Raw genomic sequence first — 17,544 nt, 5'->3', positions numbered from 1 at the left:
GAACGAAGATCCGAGCTAAGGCGCCAATGCGGAGACGACATCCGCGTCCCCGAGCAACAATCGTCTAAGATCACCCAACGTCCACCACCTCATGATGCAAGATTTGTACAAGATTGAAGGCAGAATATCAGTTCGGATTGCCCTTCCTTTTCTTAATATGTGTGGGAAACATGTTCAGCGGATGAGAGACTCTCCGTATTCGCCAATTGCAGACAATCTTCATCCTTGCCCATTTCGAGGTCTTTTTCCTCTTTGACGAACCGCAATTGTCTTTTATACATTCGCCAGAAGACAAGACTACCATGGATCTGGGCAGCTGAAAAAGCAATATGAAGCAACGGAGTGGCCACTTTGAAAGCAATTTCCCAACGACTCCACAAACTGCCGAAGAGCCACATGGTCACGATCGTTTCACAGAGTGTACCGGTCGCCGTCGTGATGCAGGATAGAAGGAAAACACGCGCAAGGAAATAGTGTCGATGGGGGTACACACGGTACAGGATGATGGCGATATGCGGGAAGAATTCGGAAATGAGATCAAAGGCTCCTGTTTTTGTTTTTTTTTCCCCGAGTCAGTCGGTATGGTCATGTCAAGCAAGCAGAGAGAAATAACATACCCCATACAAGACACAGAATGAATTCGATATTTGCATCAGGCTCCCGTGCAAGCTTCAAGCTGATTGCAATGGCCGATTGACCGATCATAATCGTCCCAACATGATGCAGGACCGCCACGGGGAGAGTTTGACGCGGTACAAGAGTTCGAAGACGTACATGCCGATTAGCATCTGAGCCACGACGATGAGGGCATCACCCAATGTGGCGGGCCTGCCAGGGATGTACGGTAAATGGAAGACCGTCGGACCAGTCGTGATGGCACGAATGAAAGGGTAAACTGCGACGAGCAAGATGACGAGTTTTGTAGCGCCAGCGATGTGATGGTTGATGAAACCACGGCGGTTGGTTTCATTCATCTCAGTGTAGGTTTTGCCATATAGCCATGGAATCAGAAACCCTTCTAGGATGTAGAAGCGGATCAGGAAAAGGATGACGAGGATGATGGAGATGATCAGTGCAGCGAATGGAGCCAGTTGCGATATGGGCTCCTGCTGAGTACTCTTCAGATGGGAGATATCGGTCATCGTGGCGTGGTGTGCTTTAATTCAACGAAACGGGCGTGAGAAAAAAAAATAGAAAGATATGCAAGTTAGAGCGAGTGAAGGGTAGAATGGAAAGTCAATCAGACAAATGAAACGTGTATTACAAGAGCGAGTATTGCATGGAGAAATGAGTGGAAAGAGGCAAGACAAAGAGAAGAAAGAGGTATTTAGTAGAGAAGAGAAGATGTATTCAGAAGAGAAGAGAAAGTTTCGAAGAAAGGAGGACTAGGGTCAAGTAGACATCGTGAGAAATAAAAGAGACCGGCCACTGCTCCAAAACAACCGAGGAAGTGGAAATCGAGGCGCCTATTTGCATCCCTAAATTCGATTCCTCATCACTGCCAGCTATCCACACCATCATCCACTGACCCCGGGCAATGGGCTAACCAGATCCAGGTCACTCCATCCTACTATTCTGGGAGTACGAGCATGACATTCTCACGGTGCAGGGTACCTGTCCACGGGGAGGGGGCTCCAACTAGTGAAGTCGAGCCTAGCTTGTCAGAAACGAGCAAGCGAATCGTCCGACCCCCCCAGTGGACCCTAAAAAATGCATAGTGAGAGACGAGCAAGCTATACTATACTTGGACTTCAGGCTCCCATGATCTTACTCTTTCACAGAAAACCCTCAGCAATATCCTAAACGGGAAACAATCGAGCTAGAAGAGATCTCGAAGGAGGTTGGAGCCAATACCTAGTCGACAGATGTTGCCAGGGTCTTAAGCCAACATACTTCCCGTGCTGTTAGTCCCGTTCAGGGGCCAAGCTTTTTTGCGACGGCGTGCGAAGCTTAATGACATTTCGACGTGCCATTATTGGCCAAGATGGAGTCCTGCCCCGGTGAATTTGAGGGAGAAGGAGAGAACGGGGTCGTCTAGGGCTGAGCTTACGGCCAAGGTGGTACCAACTGTTTCAGAGCCCCGGCGAACACGAACTTTGTCAGGCAACAGAATTGTAATTGGAGGCTGCCTGTTGCTTTTGCTCCATTGGGTCAAAGTTACATTTGCCCCTGGCGTGGTGGATCTGGAGGGAAATCGGAATCGTAGAAAAGGGAAAAGGGAAAAGGGAAAATCGAGTTTATTTCACCATACCAACCGTAGAACAAATTACCTCCAGGGACCCAGCAATGAAATCATGGAATGATGCTCAACATGTCAATTGTGCGAGTTCATACAAATGCTCATATGCAACTTGGTGCGTCAATGTTAGTGTCTAGAAAAATTGGCCCCTGTAAATTGCGTTGCCTAAAGTCGCTGTCGACGGAATTTTCTGCTAACATGATTCCAGCATTGCCTTTAGGACGCCCCGTGGTAAGTTAGGTCTTCGGTTAGTCCCGTCTACCCTTTTTTTTTTTCTGGACCAGATTCGTTACATGAATGGACGATCAGGCAATAGTCTTCGCCCCTGCAAGCTTATTAGCGTTCCGGAAATCGCTGGGGCTCCGATCAATGTTAACCCATCATCGAATATTAATGGCAGACTCGTACGATCCAAAGGCACTGATCCGTGGCTCCAGCAATGGGGACAGCAATGGGAAATTATATGTCAGACCCAAATGCTGACGACTTGCGATGCCGTTCCCATGCAAAACCCGAACTCATCGAGCTTGATGGCCATCATCGCGATGGTCGTATAGAGGGAGACCGATGACAATCCTAGAATAGAAGCCAAAAAAACAAAAGATCTCAGAGCTCAATGATGCCTTTGGGAGTATGAAAGGACAGCCAACGAGCGATCAAAATGCCGTGGATGACTGACGGGCCGGTCAGCGAGTTGAAGCGGCCGATGCGGTTAGCCCCGGCTCCACCGAGGAGACGCCCCGACAAGCGATCCAGTATTTGAGGACCAGGATCAGATAGCTTGACATGTCGACGTCAATGAAATTAGACGGTGCGTAGCCAGAGGTGTTGAAAGAAAGGGAATAAATGCCCCCCACATAGCCATGTAGAGCTCACGACCAGATCTGATTATTCAATGCCATGTTTGGTCTTTTCTTCTTTGCAACGCTCAGTAATTTCCACTATATTTCCAAACGAGGCAGCTCCAAGCCTCCAAGCCGAGGCTATGCGCGAGACCGCGAGCGCGCGAGCGTGGCTGAGCCTCCTCTGAATGCGAACATAGGGCTGTGGCGTATCTAATCTGATATCCATGTACCGGAAGCGAGAATTAAGAATTAAGTGGAGTCATATTAACACATGTACACGTCCACTCATGTGTACTAAAAGTTTATCGACCAAAGTACTTAAGCTCCAAGTACCTTGCCGGTACATAAGCCAGAGCCGTCACGACAAATGTGAATTCGTTGGCCACGTCACCGCCGGCATCTCCAATTGTCGCCGCGAGAGGACCAATAAACCATGTCTCATCCATTCCCATGCACCACGCCACTACTCCGAGGGCAAAGGCCACACCAGCGCCAATACCCAACGGAAGCCTCGCTGGGTCGTTCCATCCTTCGAGATCGTAATTGTCGAAGTTGCCCTTGCGGAAGATAAAGTGTTCCTCGAACAAAATGACGGCGTAACTTGTACACCAATATCCCAACAGACTCAGGAAATTTTGGAGGTATTCATTCAGCTTTTGTCGACCACCAATCGATAGGCCGAGGATACAGGCGAAACAGAACAGGGTCCAAAGAGACCGAGGAATACGAGCAAAAGGTCGGGCAAGTTGCTGGAAAGAGATGGCGGAACTATAGATACTGATGACGTTGACGTTGATACCGGACAGGACGAGGAGAGTAAGAAGCAATTTGGCGAATCCACGAGGATGAAGCATCTCTTGAATCAGATAACCAATTCCTTGATCGTATGCGGCAGACCAGTCGGGTTTATCATTCAAAGCAGACGCAACCATGCAGCCAGCGACCATGCCGATCGAGGTCGGAATTGCGATACCAAAAGTGGTCATGAGGAAAATCTTCACACGGCTCGTGTTGGCAGGGTAGTGAACATAATAGTCACTCGCCATGGTGCACCATGAGGCACTGGATCCATAAACGACCGCAATCAGACTGAGAACGGCGCCGGAGAAAGAGGAGCCGGTCACGGTAGCCGGGGCTGAATTGTTTGCATATTCACCAGTCTCGCCATAGATGATCAGGAAAATGACCAGGAAGATCATCCAGGCCCACCTCTCGTAGACCAGAATGGCTTTCAACCCGACGAAAGAGATCAAGAGGGCCACGACTGCCAAAATGACAATTCCAAGAATCAAAGAGACGTGGCCGTCGGAAACTGCCGTCAACGCGAGACCTCCGGTGATACACGCGACAGCAGCCCAGCCCATTTGCTGGATTCCGTTCAACAAGGCGACCAACTTGTTAGGCCACCAACCGAAGCTGTACCGACTAACACTGATTTGACGCAAGCCAGTCACAGCGCCAAAGGTGGCACAGAATCCACTTAGCGATGCAGCCAAGATTGACACAAATATCGTGATGAGGATCGATTGTTTCAGGGTCAGGCCAAATTCCCAGCCGAGGAAGCCAGTCGCAAAGCACGAGGTGTTCATCGTGCCACTCGCCCACAGAGCCGCCATTGAGATCTCCTCCACCCAGTGCACCTTTCTCTTATCTTCCGCGCGCTTGCGCTCAATGGCGTCGGACTCTATACCGAGCTTCTTGTCCAGCCTAGCTTCCAGGGCGCGTATCCTAGCGAGGATACCGGTCTCGTGAGAGGCGGCATCGTCAACTGAAATCACCTCGGGTGAACTATGTTTTTCAGTTGAGTACTCGCCTGTTGCAAGGCCCTTCTCCGGATCGTAGGCCATAACGCCTGGGATATTCAGAAGCAGCGATGGAAAAATGAAAACTGACCGCACTCTGTGGGCACCTGGGGGATTTTAGTTGAATCTTAAAAGGTTGTGGGGAAAACGATAAGGCTCGCGTGGGCGAATCTCGCTCAGCTCCATCTCGGAGCCCATTTTTCCAATTCAGTTAGCGTGTTCATTTAGGTTGGCCTATGTAACTGGTTTTGTTAGAATTCTAACCTCTTCTCGGCTTATATTCCCTGGCCAACACACGCCACACGGGCCCCTGATTGGATGGCCACCGGGGTTATCTACGGACTCCGCTTATCGAAAATGGTAATCAGAATTGTTCGGGCGTAGCATTCTGCGAGTGGCAAATCTATACGATACTGAAATTTTATTCTGTAAATGGAAAAGCATTGGTTTATTTTCATGACTGAGCACCGCTCATATGACTAGCTGCATCTTGAAGTGGCCAATTTGTTCTACATGTGTTCCTTACCAAAGAACATTGATCTCGTTGATAACAAGCCTCGCCCAGAACCTTGGAAAGTCTCGGCTAGGCTTATCTCACCCGCGGTCATGAAGATAACTTATCTTTTTCGTCTTTTCTAGAACTCGATGCAAGGTTAATGGATTGAGAGTGGCTGAGAAATTTCTTTTCTTTCCATACGAGCCCACGTGCCCTCAGTAAACTTGTTGTTTCTACGGTAATGTCCGAAACTCTGTTTTCACGTCTGTGCGTGGCGCAACAGGATTCTAGAACCATAAGAATGCCATGCAAAGAAGAAGAACCATCATATCGTTGTCGCTTGATGTCCTCCTATAGAAATTTTCGAACGGTGGTGTTTAGGAAAGGGTGGGCGCGATTCAATGGTTTTTTTACAAAGTCGAATACGCTCCTCTTTGTTGTGCTTTTCCTGGGTTCTAAGGAAAGTACGGCATGGGAGGTCCTAGCAGCTTCGATCTTTTTAGACAAACAAGGGCAAGAAACTAACTACATTGATGACCTGACCTTGGTTAAAATAAGGTAAGATAAGTTGTTGGAAGTTTGAATGCACGGGGATTTCCTTTTAGATAGAGAGAATGCTCGAGAGAACTGTCCTGGTTAAATCACTAGATACTTGTGCGAATTGGTACGTTTTGATATATGAAGCACCCATTTGCCTTCTCTGGTTATACAGCTTTCCAGCGAAATATAATTACTGCATATATGAACATGCACTCCAGTCGCATATCAATCTCAACAAGGAATGACGAAGCGCAGACAGCCAATAGCTTTTTTTCATTCACCTCGCAAATCGGATCGACAAGGCTGACCGTATCATGTATCCTGTAGATATCTTTCAACATCTTATTATTTAAGAGCTAACACCGCCGTTGGCAGTAAGCGTAGCAGCGTAGGAGGCATCGGAGTCGTGGCTGGCAGTCACATTGATACCTAGGGTAATCCAACCAAAGACACCATCCTCGATCGAGTCACCGAGCAGAGCGTATTCGAAGAAGGGATCAGAGGTCGAGTCCTCGGTCTCGACAATGACAACATGATCATCAATGTTCTTGGTAATGTCGACAGTGTTGGTGTTGTAGGGATAGGTAGCCTCAACCTTGCTGATCAGGTCCTGATCAAAGAATAGCTGACCAATGTGGGAAATGTGTCCGCCAGTGATAGTTTTATTGGCCAATTCGTGGGCCTGGGTATGGGCAATGACATGGATATGGGTAGCACGACCGGAGTAATGGCCAGGGAACATAGTTTTGAACTGAGCCACGCCGTCGGCATCGGTCTTCTGGATTCCACGAGAGAAGGTCTTGTTCAAGTTCGAGGCGTCGTCTCCGTTGCCGTTCATGGCGCTCTGGACACCAGAGTAGACTCCAGTAGAGTTACAGCTCCAGACATCCCACCAAAGAGCCTCGATCGGCTCACAGGTGTTGATATCGATGAACTGTCCATCTAGGATGAGAGGAATACCCGGCTCACCGTCGCGAACATCAGATCGCACCAGCTCACCGTTTACCCAGAAGGGGCCAACCTCTCCTTCGGGAGCGAGAATGCAAGTGGGGTTCTTGGAAAAGAGCGCAGACTCGGGCGTATTGGCAGAGACCAGGAGGGTCGAGTGGTGAGAGGTATTGACGGTCTTGTCGGTGTCGCGGGCGAAGATAGCACGCTTTTCATTTGCCTTCATAATGGCAGCACGACGGGCACGAGCACGTTCGTTGACACCACGCTTTTCCAAATGATCGGAGCAGAGCTCCAGCGCGCGACGAGAATTGCGCAAGAGGTCTCGCTTGGAGGCCACGGAATGCGAGTCATGCTCGTGGTGGGCGCCAGGATGGGCCATGGCCAGGCCACTGAGAGCAACAACTGCAAGCTTCTGGAAATACATAACTAGGGAGTTATTCTCTAAAGAAGAATCAGAGATATGGCTTTGGGAGAGAAGAGATTTAAGGTGGTTGAAGTCTTAGCTGGCCGGGGAAACCTCCAGATTTTATATCGCTGGCTCTCCAACTACTCCATGTCCTAAAGCCTTATTTGAATATGGTGCAGATCAGTAGCTCGTCACGGTTGTCGTCAGCAAAATGTAGTGTTGGGACGGGCCTTGTTAGCGTAGGAGTCTCAGCGGATGCTCCTTCGATAATTTTGCGAGCTGACGTACAGAAAGCTTACCATTGGATCCATGACAAGGTCAGTGTGGAGACACAATAGGCAAGTATCAGCCTAATGTAGGTCCTGGCTTGGGACTTGAGGTGATCTGCGGTTAGGGTTTCCGTAGACGGGCAATGCACCGTCAGACCAAGTATAAATGGAGTCAGGTTAGTCAGTGGTAGGAAAGTGGAACTTTTCTGACCCTCATTATTGGCCGAAAGTATCGTACAGGGGTATATGAAGCTAAATTAGAATGAAAGTTGAATGAGTTGATGAAGAATTGATGTTCGGGGATGTGATGAAATATTTGTTTCACCGTTTGCACGGGTAGACTGTGAAGAAAGGAAGCTTATCTTAGATTCTACAAAAGTCACAATTTGAATGACTTCCCTAATTGCAATTCAACTTCCGTAGGTTTATGTATAGCGCTGATGCTTTCTTCCACTCTACCACCAAGGAAATACATCCATCCAATGCAATATAGTATGTGGTATAGACTCGGCGCTTACAACCAGCCAACCAGCTCCTGCCAAGAACATATTCTGAAACGATTACGCGTATTTCGGAGTAGGCTTTCTCCTCCAATTCCGGAATTGCTAATGCGCAGCGCTTTGATGTCAGTGACCTTGGAGTCAAGTACTTTGGCTGGGATCTCGGAGCAAGAGGTCCGCTTATTTATCATCCCGGGCTTGAATTGCTTGGCGTCTTTCTTGGCTCGGCATTCGATGACTCTGGGCTCGCCATTGCGCGGCCCCCATGTGGAGGCACGTTGACCAGGGAATTCTGCATCACCACCCTCTTCAGTAATAGTCAATGCCACGGCCCCCCCTTGCCTCGGTGGATGACCTATGTCTTTCCGCCATTGAAAGAGTCTCTATGGAACCCGCTTCCGCCGCCCCACGTGGGGGTAAATTGAAGAGCGCCTGTGATTTATGCCGTGTTCGAAAGGTACTGCCACTGTCGATTCTCATGTTTCAATAACGCTAAACATCGTTTGTACAGATTCGCTGTGACAGAGTCCAGCCTGCCTGCGAGAACTGTCATCTTGCAGGACTCCCATGCATTTTCACACCGCCACCGACTCAGCGGAAGGGCCTTAAACAGTGAGTTTGGGCAATGTTAAAACAGAAGCCTTGAATACGGCTAACGGGTGCTCAGGGAGCTAGCTGACTCTCAGGCGCGGGTCAAGGAACTAGAAGCAGCCTTACGTGCAGCGCAGGAGTCCACGAGTCATAGTGAGAATGTCCTACCCGTGCCTCTGGCCAGAAGCTTTCCATCAACCCCGGAGAGTCTCACTACTCAACCACCTGCCAATATGAATTTCGTGCCCGATACACATGATCTTGACGCTGCATTGGCGGCGTTCCGGTGGCATCTCGACTATTGTGGACTTGGAAGCGCTCTTTCAACTACTAGAGCAGCCTTTTCTTCTGAGGTTCAGCGGCGTACGGGGTGCTCCTTTGATTTGGATGATTTTGTCTCTGATTTGGTTGAAACGTTTCATTCGCGAGGTCTCAAGTCTACCAGGCTAGCAACTACTGCGAAATGGCCACCAATCTCGTTGGTTCAGCAATGCGTCAAATACTATGCAAAAAGTGGACTCTACTCACTTTTCCCGTTTGCAGATGCCGATGCGCTGCAGATGCTTCTTGACGCTAGCGTCTTGAGCCATCCACAATCGACTCGTGCTGCCAATCGAGCATGTCTGATTGCCTTTACCGCGAATATCACCCAAATGCATCGTCATGACCCAGCCTTTTCAGGTGCTGAGCCAGACGCCTATGCCCAGGCGGCGCTCTCTCCTCCCCAGAGGTTCTCATGGAGACCCCCGATTTGAGGACATTGGAAGCAATTAAGATGATGGTAAGCCTTTTTGACCATGTTTAATAGCGGGTACAATGGGGGCTAAATTTGCTGTTTGTCACAGGCCATCTATATCTGTCCCCTTGGCCAACCTCAGTCGGCAGAACCTTTGCTGGGAATGGCTGTGCAAGTGCTCTATAACTTGGGCGGGCACAAAGTCAGAGCATCTCGTGAGTTTCAGGGACGCCCTCAACATAACCAGCATTTACGCGCACTGTTCTGGCTCTGTTACGGCATGGACAAAGAGTTCTCCATACGCAAGGGCCAGCCTCCGCTATTGAACGACGCCGATTGCGATCTAGAATTACCTGCAAAATATGCCCTAAAACCCTCCGAAAATCACTTCTACTTTAAGCCGTTGTCATCTCAGGAGCTTCTTTACCCATCAGATCTTCGGTTCAGCTTATTGAAAACAAAGATCTTTCGGCTACTTTATTCACGGGAGGGACAGGCACATTCTGAGGCCCGACGCCTTCAACTTATCCGTGAGTTGGATGATGAGCTGAGCGCTTTGAAGATGGAATACCCCGTGGAGTGTCGACCTGATGCTTTCGCGACTCAGAGCGCCCCTGACTACCTGTTTCATGACCTGAGTATCCGGGGTGTCAGCATCCACTTGGAGTACTACTACTGTCTCGGCAAGATTCACGGAGCAAGTGATCTCTACAACATCCCCACAATGCAAAATTGGTCACCACTCCCGTCCAGCGCTGAAATCTGCTACGAGGCAGCGCGATCTACGCTCATATACATGACCCGCGTCCAGCATTACGTAAATTATCATACTTTCTGGTAAGCAAGGTGTTGTGTGGTTGTCTCAAAAAAGCCGGTCAGTGACTGATATTTCCACTAATCAGGATCCATGCCCAATTTGTACTAACAGCTACCATTACTCTCTTCCGCTTTCTGATTATGATGCCTCATGCCTCGACATTTGCTCGTGACATTCGAATACTCGAGGACGTGGCAGCCATCTTTGCACAGTACAGCACGGGCGGCAAAGATGGAAAATGTTTCCCGCCATTTTACCTGACCTATTACTTCATTCAAAAGCTCATATTTCTAGCAAAACGATCTCTCTCCAAATCCATGGAACGTTGAGAGACGTGCTGCGCTTTGTTTTACAGACAACGTGATGAACTAAAATTTGACCCGTACAGCCACTTTGTTCAACCTTTCAACTCAACAGCAAAGAGATAATACAAAATATAACACCTGGCTGCCTCCATACCGCTCAAGCGATTGATATGTTGTCTCATAATCACCCGGTAGAGTTTCTATTCAAGACAATAGCGATTGCCTCATGCGTTGTAAGGCTTGACAGAACGCAGGGAAAACAGGAATCGCAGTCTCCTCGTCGGTGACATTCCACAGCAGGGAATAGACACCTTTGCCTTCAGATTCCCGACGAACATAGAAGCTGGAAGACATATCACCGCTCTCCAATTCAACCATCACCCATTGTCCGTAGAATATAAATCCGGTAGTCGTCTCATTGGAACGCCTCGAGGAGGTGAAGCCCATTTGATGATTCGAGGAGGAAGAGCTGGGAACGTAGAGGAGTTCATCAGACCAGCCAGCCTCGGCCTTGGTGGTGCTATTAGGATTAGCGATCCAAGTGCTAGAAGAGTCCGATGAACGCTTGACTGGCGATTCTGTGAGATTCGGGAGGCAAGCAATTGTTCGATGGGGGATATCACTTACAGGACACACTCGAAGCGGTTGAAGAGGTCGAGTTGGCCGGGTCGCCAATGTAAGCCAAGCCTAGACCATTGTGTCAACATAATTTGAGACGACGTGATTAATAAATCATTACCATTTGCATAGAATAGAGAAAGGCCCCCAACGTTTTCGCCATACGCGTAGAGCCCGAATTTCTCGTTCGCAGCCGGAGTGCTACGGGAGACAAATGCCGAAGCAGATGCGCACGCCCCAAGGAAAAGCATTATAGGAGAAACCAAAAAGCGAAACATGATGATCGATAGAATGATCTAAAGACAAGCAAGAATCAGGATTTCAATTGACCCATGTATAAAGCATTGCTACTCGGACTCTCTTTTGCGAGTGACCTTTCCACCAGCATGACGACTAGATCGACTCGTGGCAGCAGCTCGCCCATTGCTTCTGGACCTTACCCAGACACCAGCTAATTACATTCCAGCATTTCTCAGTGGCTTAGCAGATCAAATAGTTGACGTCTTAAAATATGAACATCGGATATGTGCGAGATCCACTGGTCTAGAACGCGCGTTCGCTGACGTCGATATTCTATGCGGGTACCTAGATGGTCCTGTTCCTAAGCCTTGAACTTGCGGGGTCTAGCTCGATAGCGGCTTGTAGCGTAGCACAAGCTCCCATGGTGAGGTGACCGAGACTTCATGTTGAATCTTGATCTATACTCGGGTCAACTTGTCTCGACCGCATTCCGAAACCTTATGCTCTTTTCACGGCACATGAACCCATTTGACCCAATTTTGAGAAATTTTGGGGATTTCACATCGAATTTTCACTTCTATATTTCAATCACTCCGAAAAGAAAGCACATTTAATGTTCCGCTATTCTAGCCTCTCATGCGGTCGAACACGATGTATGGAGCCCATACCTCACGGAAAAAGCTTACGCTCAATCTACGCATCGGACTTGATCAAGTCCACTAAGCCGGCACAGATTGCGAAGCACGCCGATGGCGGGTCCTGTCTCTCAAAAATGCTGCCAATTTGTTTAGTCTCGGCAGCAAGTATTCAATCACTTGAATTTCTGGAGGTATTGTAAAAGGATGATAAAGATATGATATTTCGCAAGAGTAGAAGGTATCTTGTATTCATCTCATTCCGAACACCTTCTTCCCAACTTGGGAATTCATTAACTTTCTTGTGATGTTTATGCTTTCTTCTTTATTCTGACACTCATTCTGCGAGCTTCCTCCTTTCTTTACTCTGTCCGCTTCTACCCTGAAAGCCGTGAGTGTTTTCTTGGCTCTCCTCGGAGTGACTTCCGCAGCGTCCATACATGACAAACATCTCCATCCACATCTCAAAGCAAAACGCGATGTCTGCTCCGGGAACACAGCCAGCGACAGGCGAAGCTGCTGCAATGATGATGTGTCTACCGACTACTACAATGTGGTGCCCGACACCGGCGTGACGAGAGAGTATTATCTTGATATTCAAGAAGTGACAGTAGCGCCAGATGGCTACTCTCGCACCGCCATGGCCGTCAACGGGTCTATTCCGGGTCCCACCATCCAAGCTGACTGGGGTGACAATGTCATTGTACATGTCACCAACAAGCTTGCGTCGGCGAACAATGGATCTAGTATTCATTTCCACGGAATTCGTCAGAATTACACAAGCCCCAATGATGGCGTTGTGTCTATCACCCAGTGCTCAACTGCTCCGGGCAAGACCACTACCTACAAGCGGAGAGCCACTCAGTACGGTAGCTCTTGGTACCATTCCCACATTGGTTTGCAGGCGTACGAGGGTGTCTTCGGCGGGATCTTGATCAATGGTCCTGCTACCGAGAACTACGATATCGACAAGGGGATGTTGTTCTTCAATGATTGGAGTCACCAGACTGTGGATGAGCTCTATGATTCCGCCCAGGCGAGTGGACCACCTATGTTGGACAACGGTCTCATGAATGGCACGAATGCCTACGGTGATGATGATTCAACCAGCCAGACAGGCTATCGCTTCAACACTTCCGTCAGTGCTGGAACTTTCTATCGTTTCCGGTTGGTGAATGCGGCGGTGGACACCATGTTCAAGTTCATGATTGACAACCACACTCTTACTGTGATGGCCATGGATCTCGTTTCGATCGAGCCTTTCAACACCACTTTTTTGAGTATTGGCATGGGTATGAGATAGTTATCTTTTATAGTTATCTTCTTAATCTTCGCAATTTACTAATCACATCATATTTCACATAGGTCAAAGATACGATGTCATTGTCAACGCAGACCAATCCACCGAGAACGAGAGTTTCTGGATACGCGCCATTCCTCAAGAAGCATGTTCCGACAACGACAGCGTGGACAACATCAAAGGCATATTGTACTACGGCGACTTTCCTTCCACACCCTCCACAACCGCCTACTCCTACACGGACGACTGCGACGACATGGCAATGTCAGATCTGGTCCCATACCTGAAACAAAGTGCATCTCTCCCCTACTACAACCCCAGCGAGCCTGTCACCCGAGGTGAAAACTCAGAGAATCTCTTCCGTTGAAAGATGAACGGTACCTCGATGCAAGTGTTGTGGGATAATCCCACGCTCCTTCAAATATGGAACGATGACACTTCATTCACGGCCGAGAGTGGCGTTGTAAAGTTAACCCGTGCAAATGAATGGTCCTACGTCGTCATTGAAACCGCCTTGACCGTCCCACATCCAATCCATCTGCATGGCCATGACTTCTTCGTCTTGGCCCATGGTACTGGCTCATACAGCTCATCAGATATCACAACCTTGACGAACCCTCCTCGTCGTGATGTGGCGATGCTTCCTGGCTCAGGCTATCTCGTCGTGGCTTTTGAGACCGATAACCCCGGTGCGTGGTTTATGCATTGCCATATTGGATGGCATACCGAGGAAGGCTTTGCTATTCAGTTCTTGGAGCGGTATAAGGAAGCTCGTCAGTTGATTGATTACCATACGTTGCACTCTACTTGTAAGGAGTGGGATGATTATGTGAATGAGAGTGCGGTTGAGGAGGAGGACGATGGTATTTAAACGTTGCATGCATGGATCTTATCATGGTCAATGCGATGGACATACTAGGGAGGGGTGGAAGTCCTGAAAGAAAAGAATTGAAGCTATGGTTCTTATCTGCGCAATGCCTTGTAAGGAATATTGCCCAGTGCACTATCACTCTAAAGCGTCCGGTGAATTTGCGATCATCGCGATGTCGAGAAGGGACCAAATGAGATATCATGGTCTAATACAGGGGGCCTATATACTGATACTCGCTTACCCTTCCACGGATCATTGAGGGGTTTGTATTTGGTGGTGTGCTATATTGGAATGAGAAGGCGAACAGGTTGCGAATCGAGGAATCGGTTGGCAAAGGTAATTGCATGCTAAGAGGGTGAAGTATCGTGTCGGAGGGTTGGCGAAGGACCCTTTATTTCGTGTCACCGGGATTAAGATGGAGATAGGGTATTTCATGAAAATTATTGAACAGTCACTTACTTTGATTTAATGTGTCTGCGGAATTGTAGATTATGACTTGAGATGGCCGCATTCACATCGCGGGCGAAGCGGCTCCAGTGGCAGGGCCCATGAGCGTTATGACTGGGTCTACGAAAATCCAATTCAGTCTAGCCTTCGTTAGTTACCCTTGAAACTGAATTCTAGTATTGGTTAAACCATAAAATCTACCTCAAAGAATAGACCTCTGGATCCATCCATGAGAAAGATCCATCCATGAGAAAGACCCATCCATGAGAAAGACCCATCCATGATAAAGAATTAAAATGATACATAAAGGATATCACGAAATAAATAATCACACAGCATACACCCTCAGCTCCGCTTACAGAGAAGCTTCGAACTCATGCAACGCCTCCGTAATATTCAAATGGACCGTCAAATTGTTCGCAGCCAGTGCCTGGGTGAAATAGGGTAGTTCCTTGCCATTGTAGACGCTTGAGTTGCCCGTGATGACAAATGGCACAAGACCGTCGGTGTAAGGATTATCCTTTGAGCTAATCAAGTTCAAGATAGTGGTTTGGTTGATTGCTGAGGTCATTGGGAAGTAGTTATTGCCTGGTTGGATGGTCAGGTTGTTGAGGTAGGATTGGCCCATGAATGTGCCTCCGACGGAGAGGTCGAGGGTTACGTTGCCCTAGAATATATTAGTCCAGGTGTGTCGTATTGGACTGGGAGAGAGATTACCATAGAGATCGTCATGACGGAAGGATTGGGGATGAAGACTGTGCCGTTCATGTTCTGACCGCTGCCGAGTTTTGTGATGTGGAATTCCGTCACGTTGAAGCCATCGAGCTTGTTCAGGCCTATTCGTGGGTCAGTGTCGTTCTGATTGGAATCACAGAGCAAAGTGTAATGATATGTACCTTTCATGGTAACGGTCTTGTTATAGGTGACGGTCGTCTTTGGCAGTCCGCCTTCCTTCAATCCCGGCTTTCCATAGATATTCAACGAGACTTCCTCGTTGAGCATCACTGCCGCCGCGAATCCGCCGAATGCACTGGCGTTGCTCAGGTCCACGGTCTGCTCGACGACGAGCTTCGCTCCATCACTGGAGGTAACGCTCGGCACATCGACAGTGGCGAACGGCAATGCCGCACCGAGGAGTGAGACAACGGCTTCAAAGGCGTAAATCTTTGGGTGGAAAGAGCTGTGCGAGCCAATGACTTGTGTCTGCATGAGGTTGAATGATTCGGGCGTCGGGTTGCTGATGACCATGCTGGTGATGTTCAGGGTAGAGTCGTTGACATCGTGCTGGGCAATCTTAGGGTAGGCCACATAGACTCTAGCTAGGTTGTCAGATGCGAGTTCAAGGTTTCCATCTGGATGTCAAAGCTCGAGGGCGCGGTCAAACTTACACCGGCAGCAAGATGATGAGGAACACGGCAATGAAGATGATCAAGTGCACCCACCACCACTTCTTGAAGTGAGTCTTAACCCTGCCGCCACGCTGAGTTGGCGGCAACACATCTATCTCCGTGACTTGGGCTTTGGACTCGGACATGGCGAGGTTTGCAAATATTCCAGATCCGTGATGTTTGTAATGGGAAGAAGCGAAGAAACCACCACCGAGTCAATGACCAGATCGACAGTTCCAGGAAACGAGCGACGGAGAAACAGAAAATCTCAGTTTAGTGCAGGTAATGTAGCATTACTTTATATGGAGTCGGCGTATTACATCTTTCGCCATTATCTGGGCATCACATGCTACAGGAATCCCATGAACTTGGAGATTGGAGACCAAAGCGGGCACAGAGGCTAGTTCCATATTTTCGTCGCCTCCAGATTGTCCAGGGGCCGTGTCTGGAGATAGCGATCCGCGATCGATGATCTTCGGACTCTTGTGTTTCATCTTTATAAGCTACACAGATGGAAAATGTGGTCAGTGACTTGAAGCCTGCTCGGGTCAAGGGGACCGAGGTTCTCCTAGAGACACAATATGACATGGATACAGATGCTCCTGTCATCAGGGGCGCCATTTCCTCAGTCGTACAAATACAACCCGGGGCGTTTTTTGGGCTGACCACTTTCCACAGTTGCACCGACTATCTGGGGTTCGCGACTCTTATTGGTGCGAGGTGAGACTAGCTGCAGTGGCGGCGCTCGCCAAGATTGGAGGCAACTGTTTTAGGGAGTCGGCCCTGTCAAGTGAGGGACTTTGTCATGGAACCCATGGTATATTGGAATGGCGTCCGTGAGGGGGGGCGTCTAGGTCTATTCGGGTCAAAGCCCGGACCCCGAAGTCCGGGGTTTCTGGAGATTCTGGAGTTTCTGGAGTTTTCCCCACACAAAGAATCAGGGACACAAATTCCTCAAGAGTCACCTGGCTACGTTCCAAAATAAGATAAATGGCCAGAACCAATGCCTTTGATTGTGTCATGGGTGTCAATCGTCGCACGATTCACCTGGTAAAGCGTCCGCCGAAATACACAATAGATATGCAGAAAAGAAATGTCCAGAAGAAATGAGAAGGGAGGGGGGGTCTGCCCCCAAGGACTGTGGCCATGGAAAAAAAGAAGTGAAGAAAACAAATGGCCACAGGAAGATGAAGTAATGATAAAGGTGACAAAGTAGAGGGTATCCACGAAGAAATGAAAATTGAGGCCCGCGAGGCAGGTGGACGGATCAAGATCCGTCAAACAGACTCGAAAAATAGCTGCCCAGGCGGCTGGTGTAAAACTTTGGATATGAAATGAGGAGGGGAAAAGTAAGAAAGAAAAGGTCAAGAATGGTCAAACGAAACCCAAAGATAAGAATGGAAAGACAAACAGGAAAAGGAAAAAGGGATCATTAAGGAGTGCAAGAAAGGGAAATGACCACGGAGAGTCTAGGAACTTTAGCTCAAAATGCCCCAAACAAATGCTTGGGAAATGCAGAAGTGAATGACGGACAATCGCATGTGGCCC

At 48.6% G+C, this 17,544-nt stretch overlaps 8 protein-coding genes across 8 annotated transcripts; 3 read left to right on the top strand and 5 right to left on the bottom strand.

Annotated features, from left to right (window-relative positions):
* Nucleotides 1–152: 152 nt before the first annotated feature.
* On the bottom strand, nucleotides 153–1,142 carry N7477_006100 (uncharacterized protein; the record flags this gene model as incomplete). Its single annotated transcript, XM_056967763.1, has 3 exons — nucleotides 153–547; nucleotides 618–788; nucleotides 815–1,142. 3 exons carry the CDS (start codon nucleotides 1,140–1,142, stop codon nucleotides 153–155), a joined length of 894 nt encoding a protein of 297 aa, XP_056822517.1.
* Nucleotides 1,143–2,437: 1,295 nt separating this feature from the next.
* Nucleotides 2,438–2,796, top strand: N7477_006099 (uncharacterized protein; the record flags this gene model as incomplete). The annotated part of the gene is made up of 2 exons (XM_056967762.1): nucleotides 2,438–2,470; nucleotides 2,524–2,796. 2 exons carry the CDS (start codon nucleotides 2,438–2,440, stop codon nucleotides 2,794–2,796), a joined length of 306 nt encoding a protein of 101 aa, XP_056822516.1.
* A 590-nt stretch (nucleotides 2,797–3,386) lies between these two features.
* On the bottom strand, nucleotides 3,387–4,931 carry N7477_006098 (Permease cytosine/purine uracil thiamine allantoin; the record flags this gene model as incomplete). The annotated part of the gene is made up of 1 exon (XM_056967761.1): nucleotides 3,387–4,931. One exon carries the CDS (start codon nucleotides 4,929–4,931, stop codon nucleotides 3,387–3,389), a length of 1,545 nt encoding a protein of 514 aa, XP_056822515.1.
* A 1,340-nt stretch (nucleotides 4,932–6,271) lies between these two features.
* Nucleotides 6,272–7,297, bottom strand: N7477_006097 (intradiol ring-cleavage dioxygenase; the record flags this gene model as incomplete). The annotated part of the gene is made up of 1 exon (XM_056967760.1): nucleotides 6,272–7,297. The coding sequence occupies one exon, from the start codon at nucleotides 7,295–7,297 to the stop codon at nucleotides 6,272–6,274; it is 1,026 nt and encodes a 341-aa protein (XP_056822514.1).
* Nucleotides 7,298–8,370: 1,073 nt separating this feature from the next.
* On the top strand, nucleotides 8,371–10,521 carry N7477_006096 (transcriptional regulator family TF; the record flags this gene model as incomplete). Its single annotated transcript, XM_056967759.1, has 6 exons — nucleotides 8,371–8,505; nucleotides 8,560–8,660; nucleotides 8,716–9,260; nucleotides 9,347–9,420; nucleotides 9,485–10,212; nucleotides 10,278–10,521. The coding sequence occupies 6 exons, from the start codon at nucleotides 8,371–8,373 to the stop codon at nucleotides 10,519–10,521; spliced, it is 1,827 nt and encodes a 608-aa protein (XP_056822513.1).
* A 180-nt stretch (nucleotides 10,522–10,701) lies between these two features.
* Nucleotides 10,702–11,393, bottom strand: N7477_006095 (uncharacterized protein; the record flags this gene model as incomplete). The annotated part of the gene is made up of 3 exons (XM_056967758.1): nucleotides 10,702–11,066; nucleotides 11,125–11,184; nucleotides 11,237–11,393. 3 exons carry the CDS (start codon nucleotides 11,391–11,393, stop codon nucleotides 10,702–10,704), a joined length of 582 nt encoding a protein of 193 aa, XP_056822512.1.
* A 1,030-nt stretch (nucleotides 11,394–12,423) lies between these two features.
* On the top strand, nucleotides 12,424–14,161 carry N7477_006094 (uncharacterized protein; the record flags this gene model as incomplete). Its single annotated transcript, XM_056967757.1, has 3 exons — nucleotides 12,424–13,282; nucleotides 13,356–13,628; nucleotides 13,683–14,161. Coding segments are annotated over 3 exons (1,611 nt in total), but the record flags the coding sequence as incomplete, so codon positions are not given.
* Nucleotides 14,162–14,963: 802 nt separating this feature from the next.
* On the bottom strand, nucleotides 14,964–16,142 carry N7477_006093 (DUF3712 domain-containing protein; the record flags this gene model as incomplete). The annotated part of the gene is made up of 4 exons (XM_056967756.1): nucleotides 14,964–15,275; nucleotides 15,326–15,444; nucleotides 15,505–15,923; nucleotides 15,997–16,142. The coding sequence occupies 4 exons, from the start codon at nucleotides 16,140–16,142 to the stop codon at nucleotides 14,964–14,966; spliced, it is 996 nt and encodes a 331-aa protein (XP_056822510.1).
* Between the last annotated feature and the right edge of the window lie 1,402 nt (nucleotides 16,143–17,544).

Source organism: Penicillium maclennaniae (assembly GCF_028827695.1).
Source record: "Penicillium maclennaniae strain IBT 15551 chromosome Unknown utg000005l:1.0-2652337.0:1.0-2654196.0, whole genome shotgun sequence".
Classification (NCBI taxonomy): domain Eukaryota; kingdom Fungi; phylum Ascomycota; class Eurotiomycetes; order Eurotiales; family Aspergillaceae; genus Penicillium; species Penicillium maclennaniae.
This window is presented reverse-complemented; position numbering and strand designations above follow the sequence as displayed.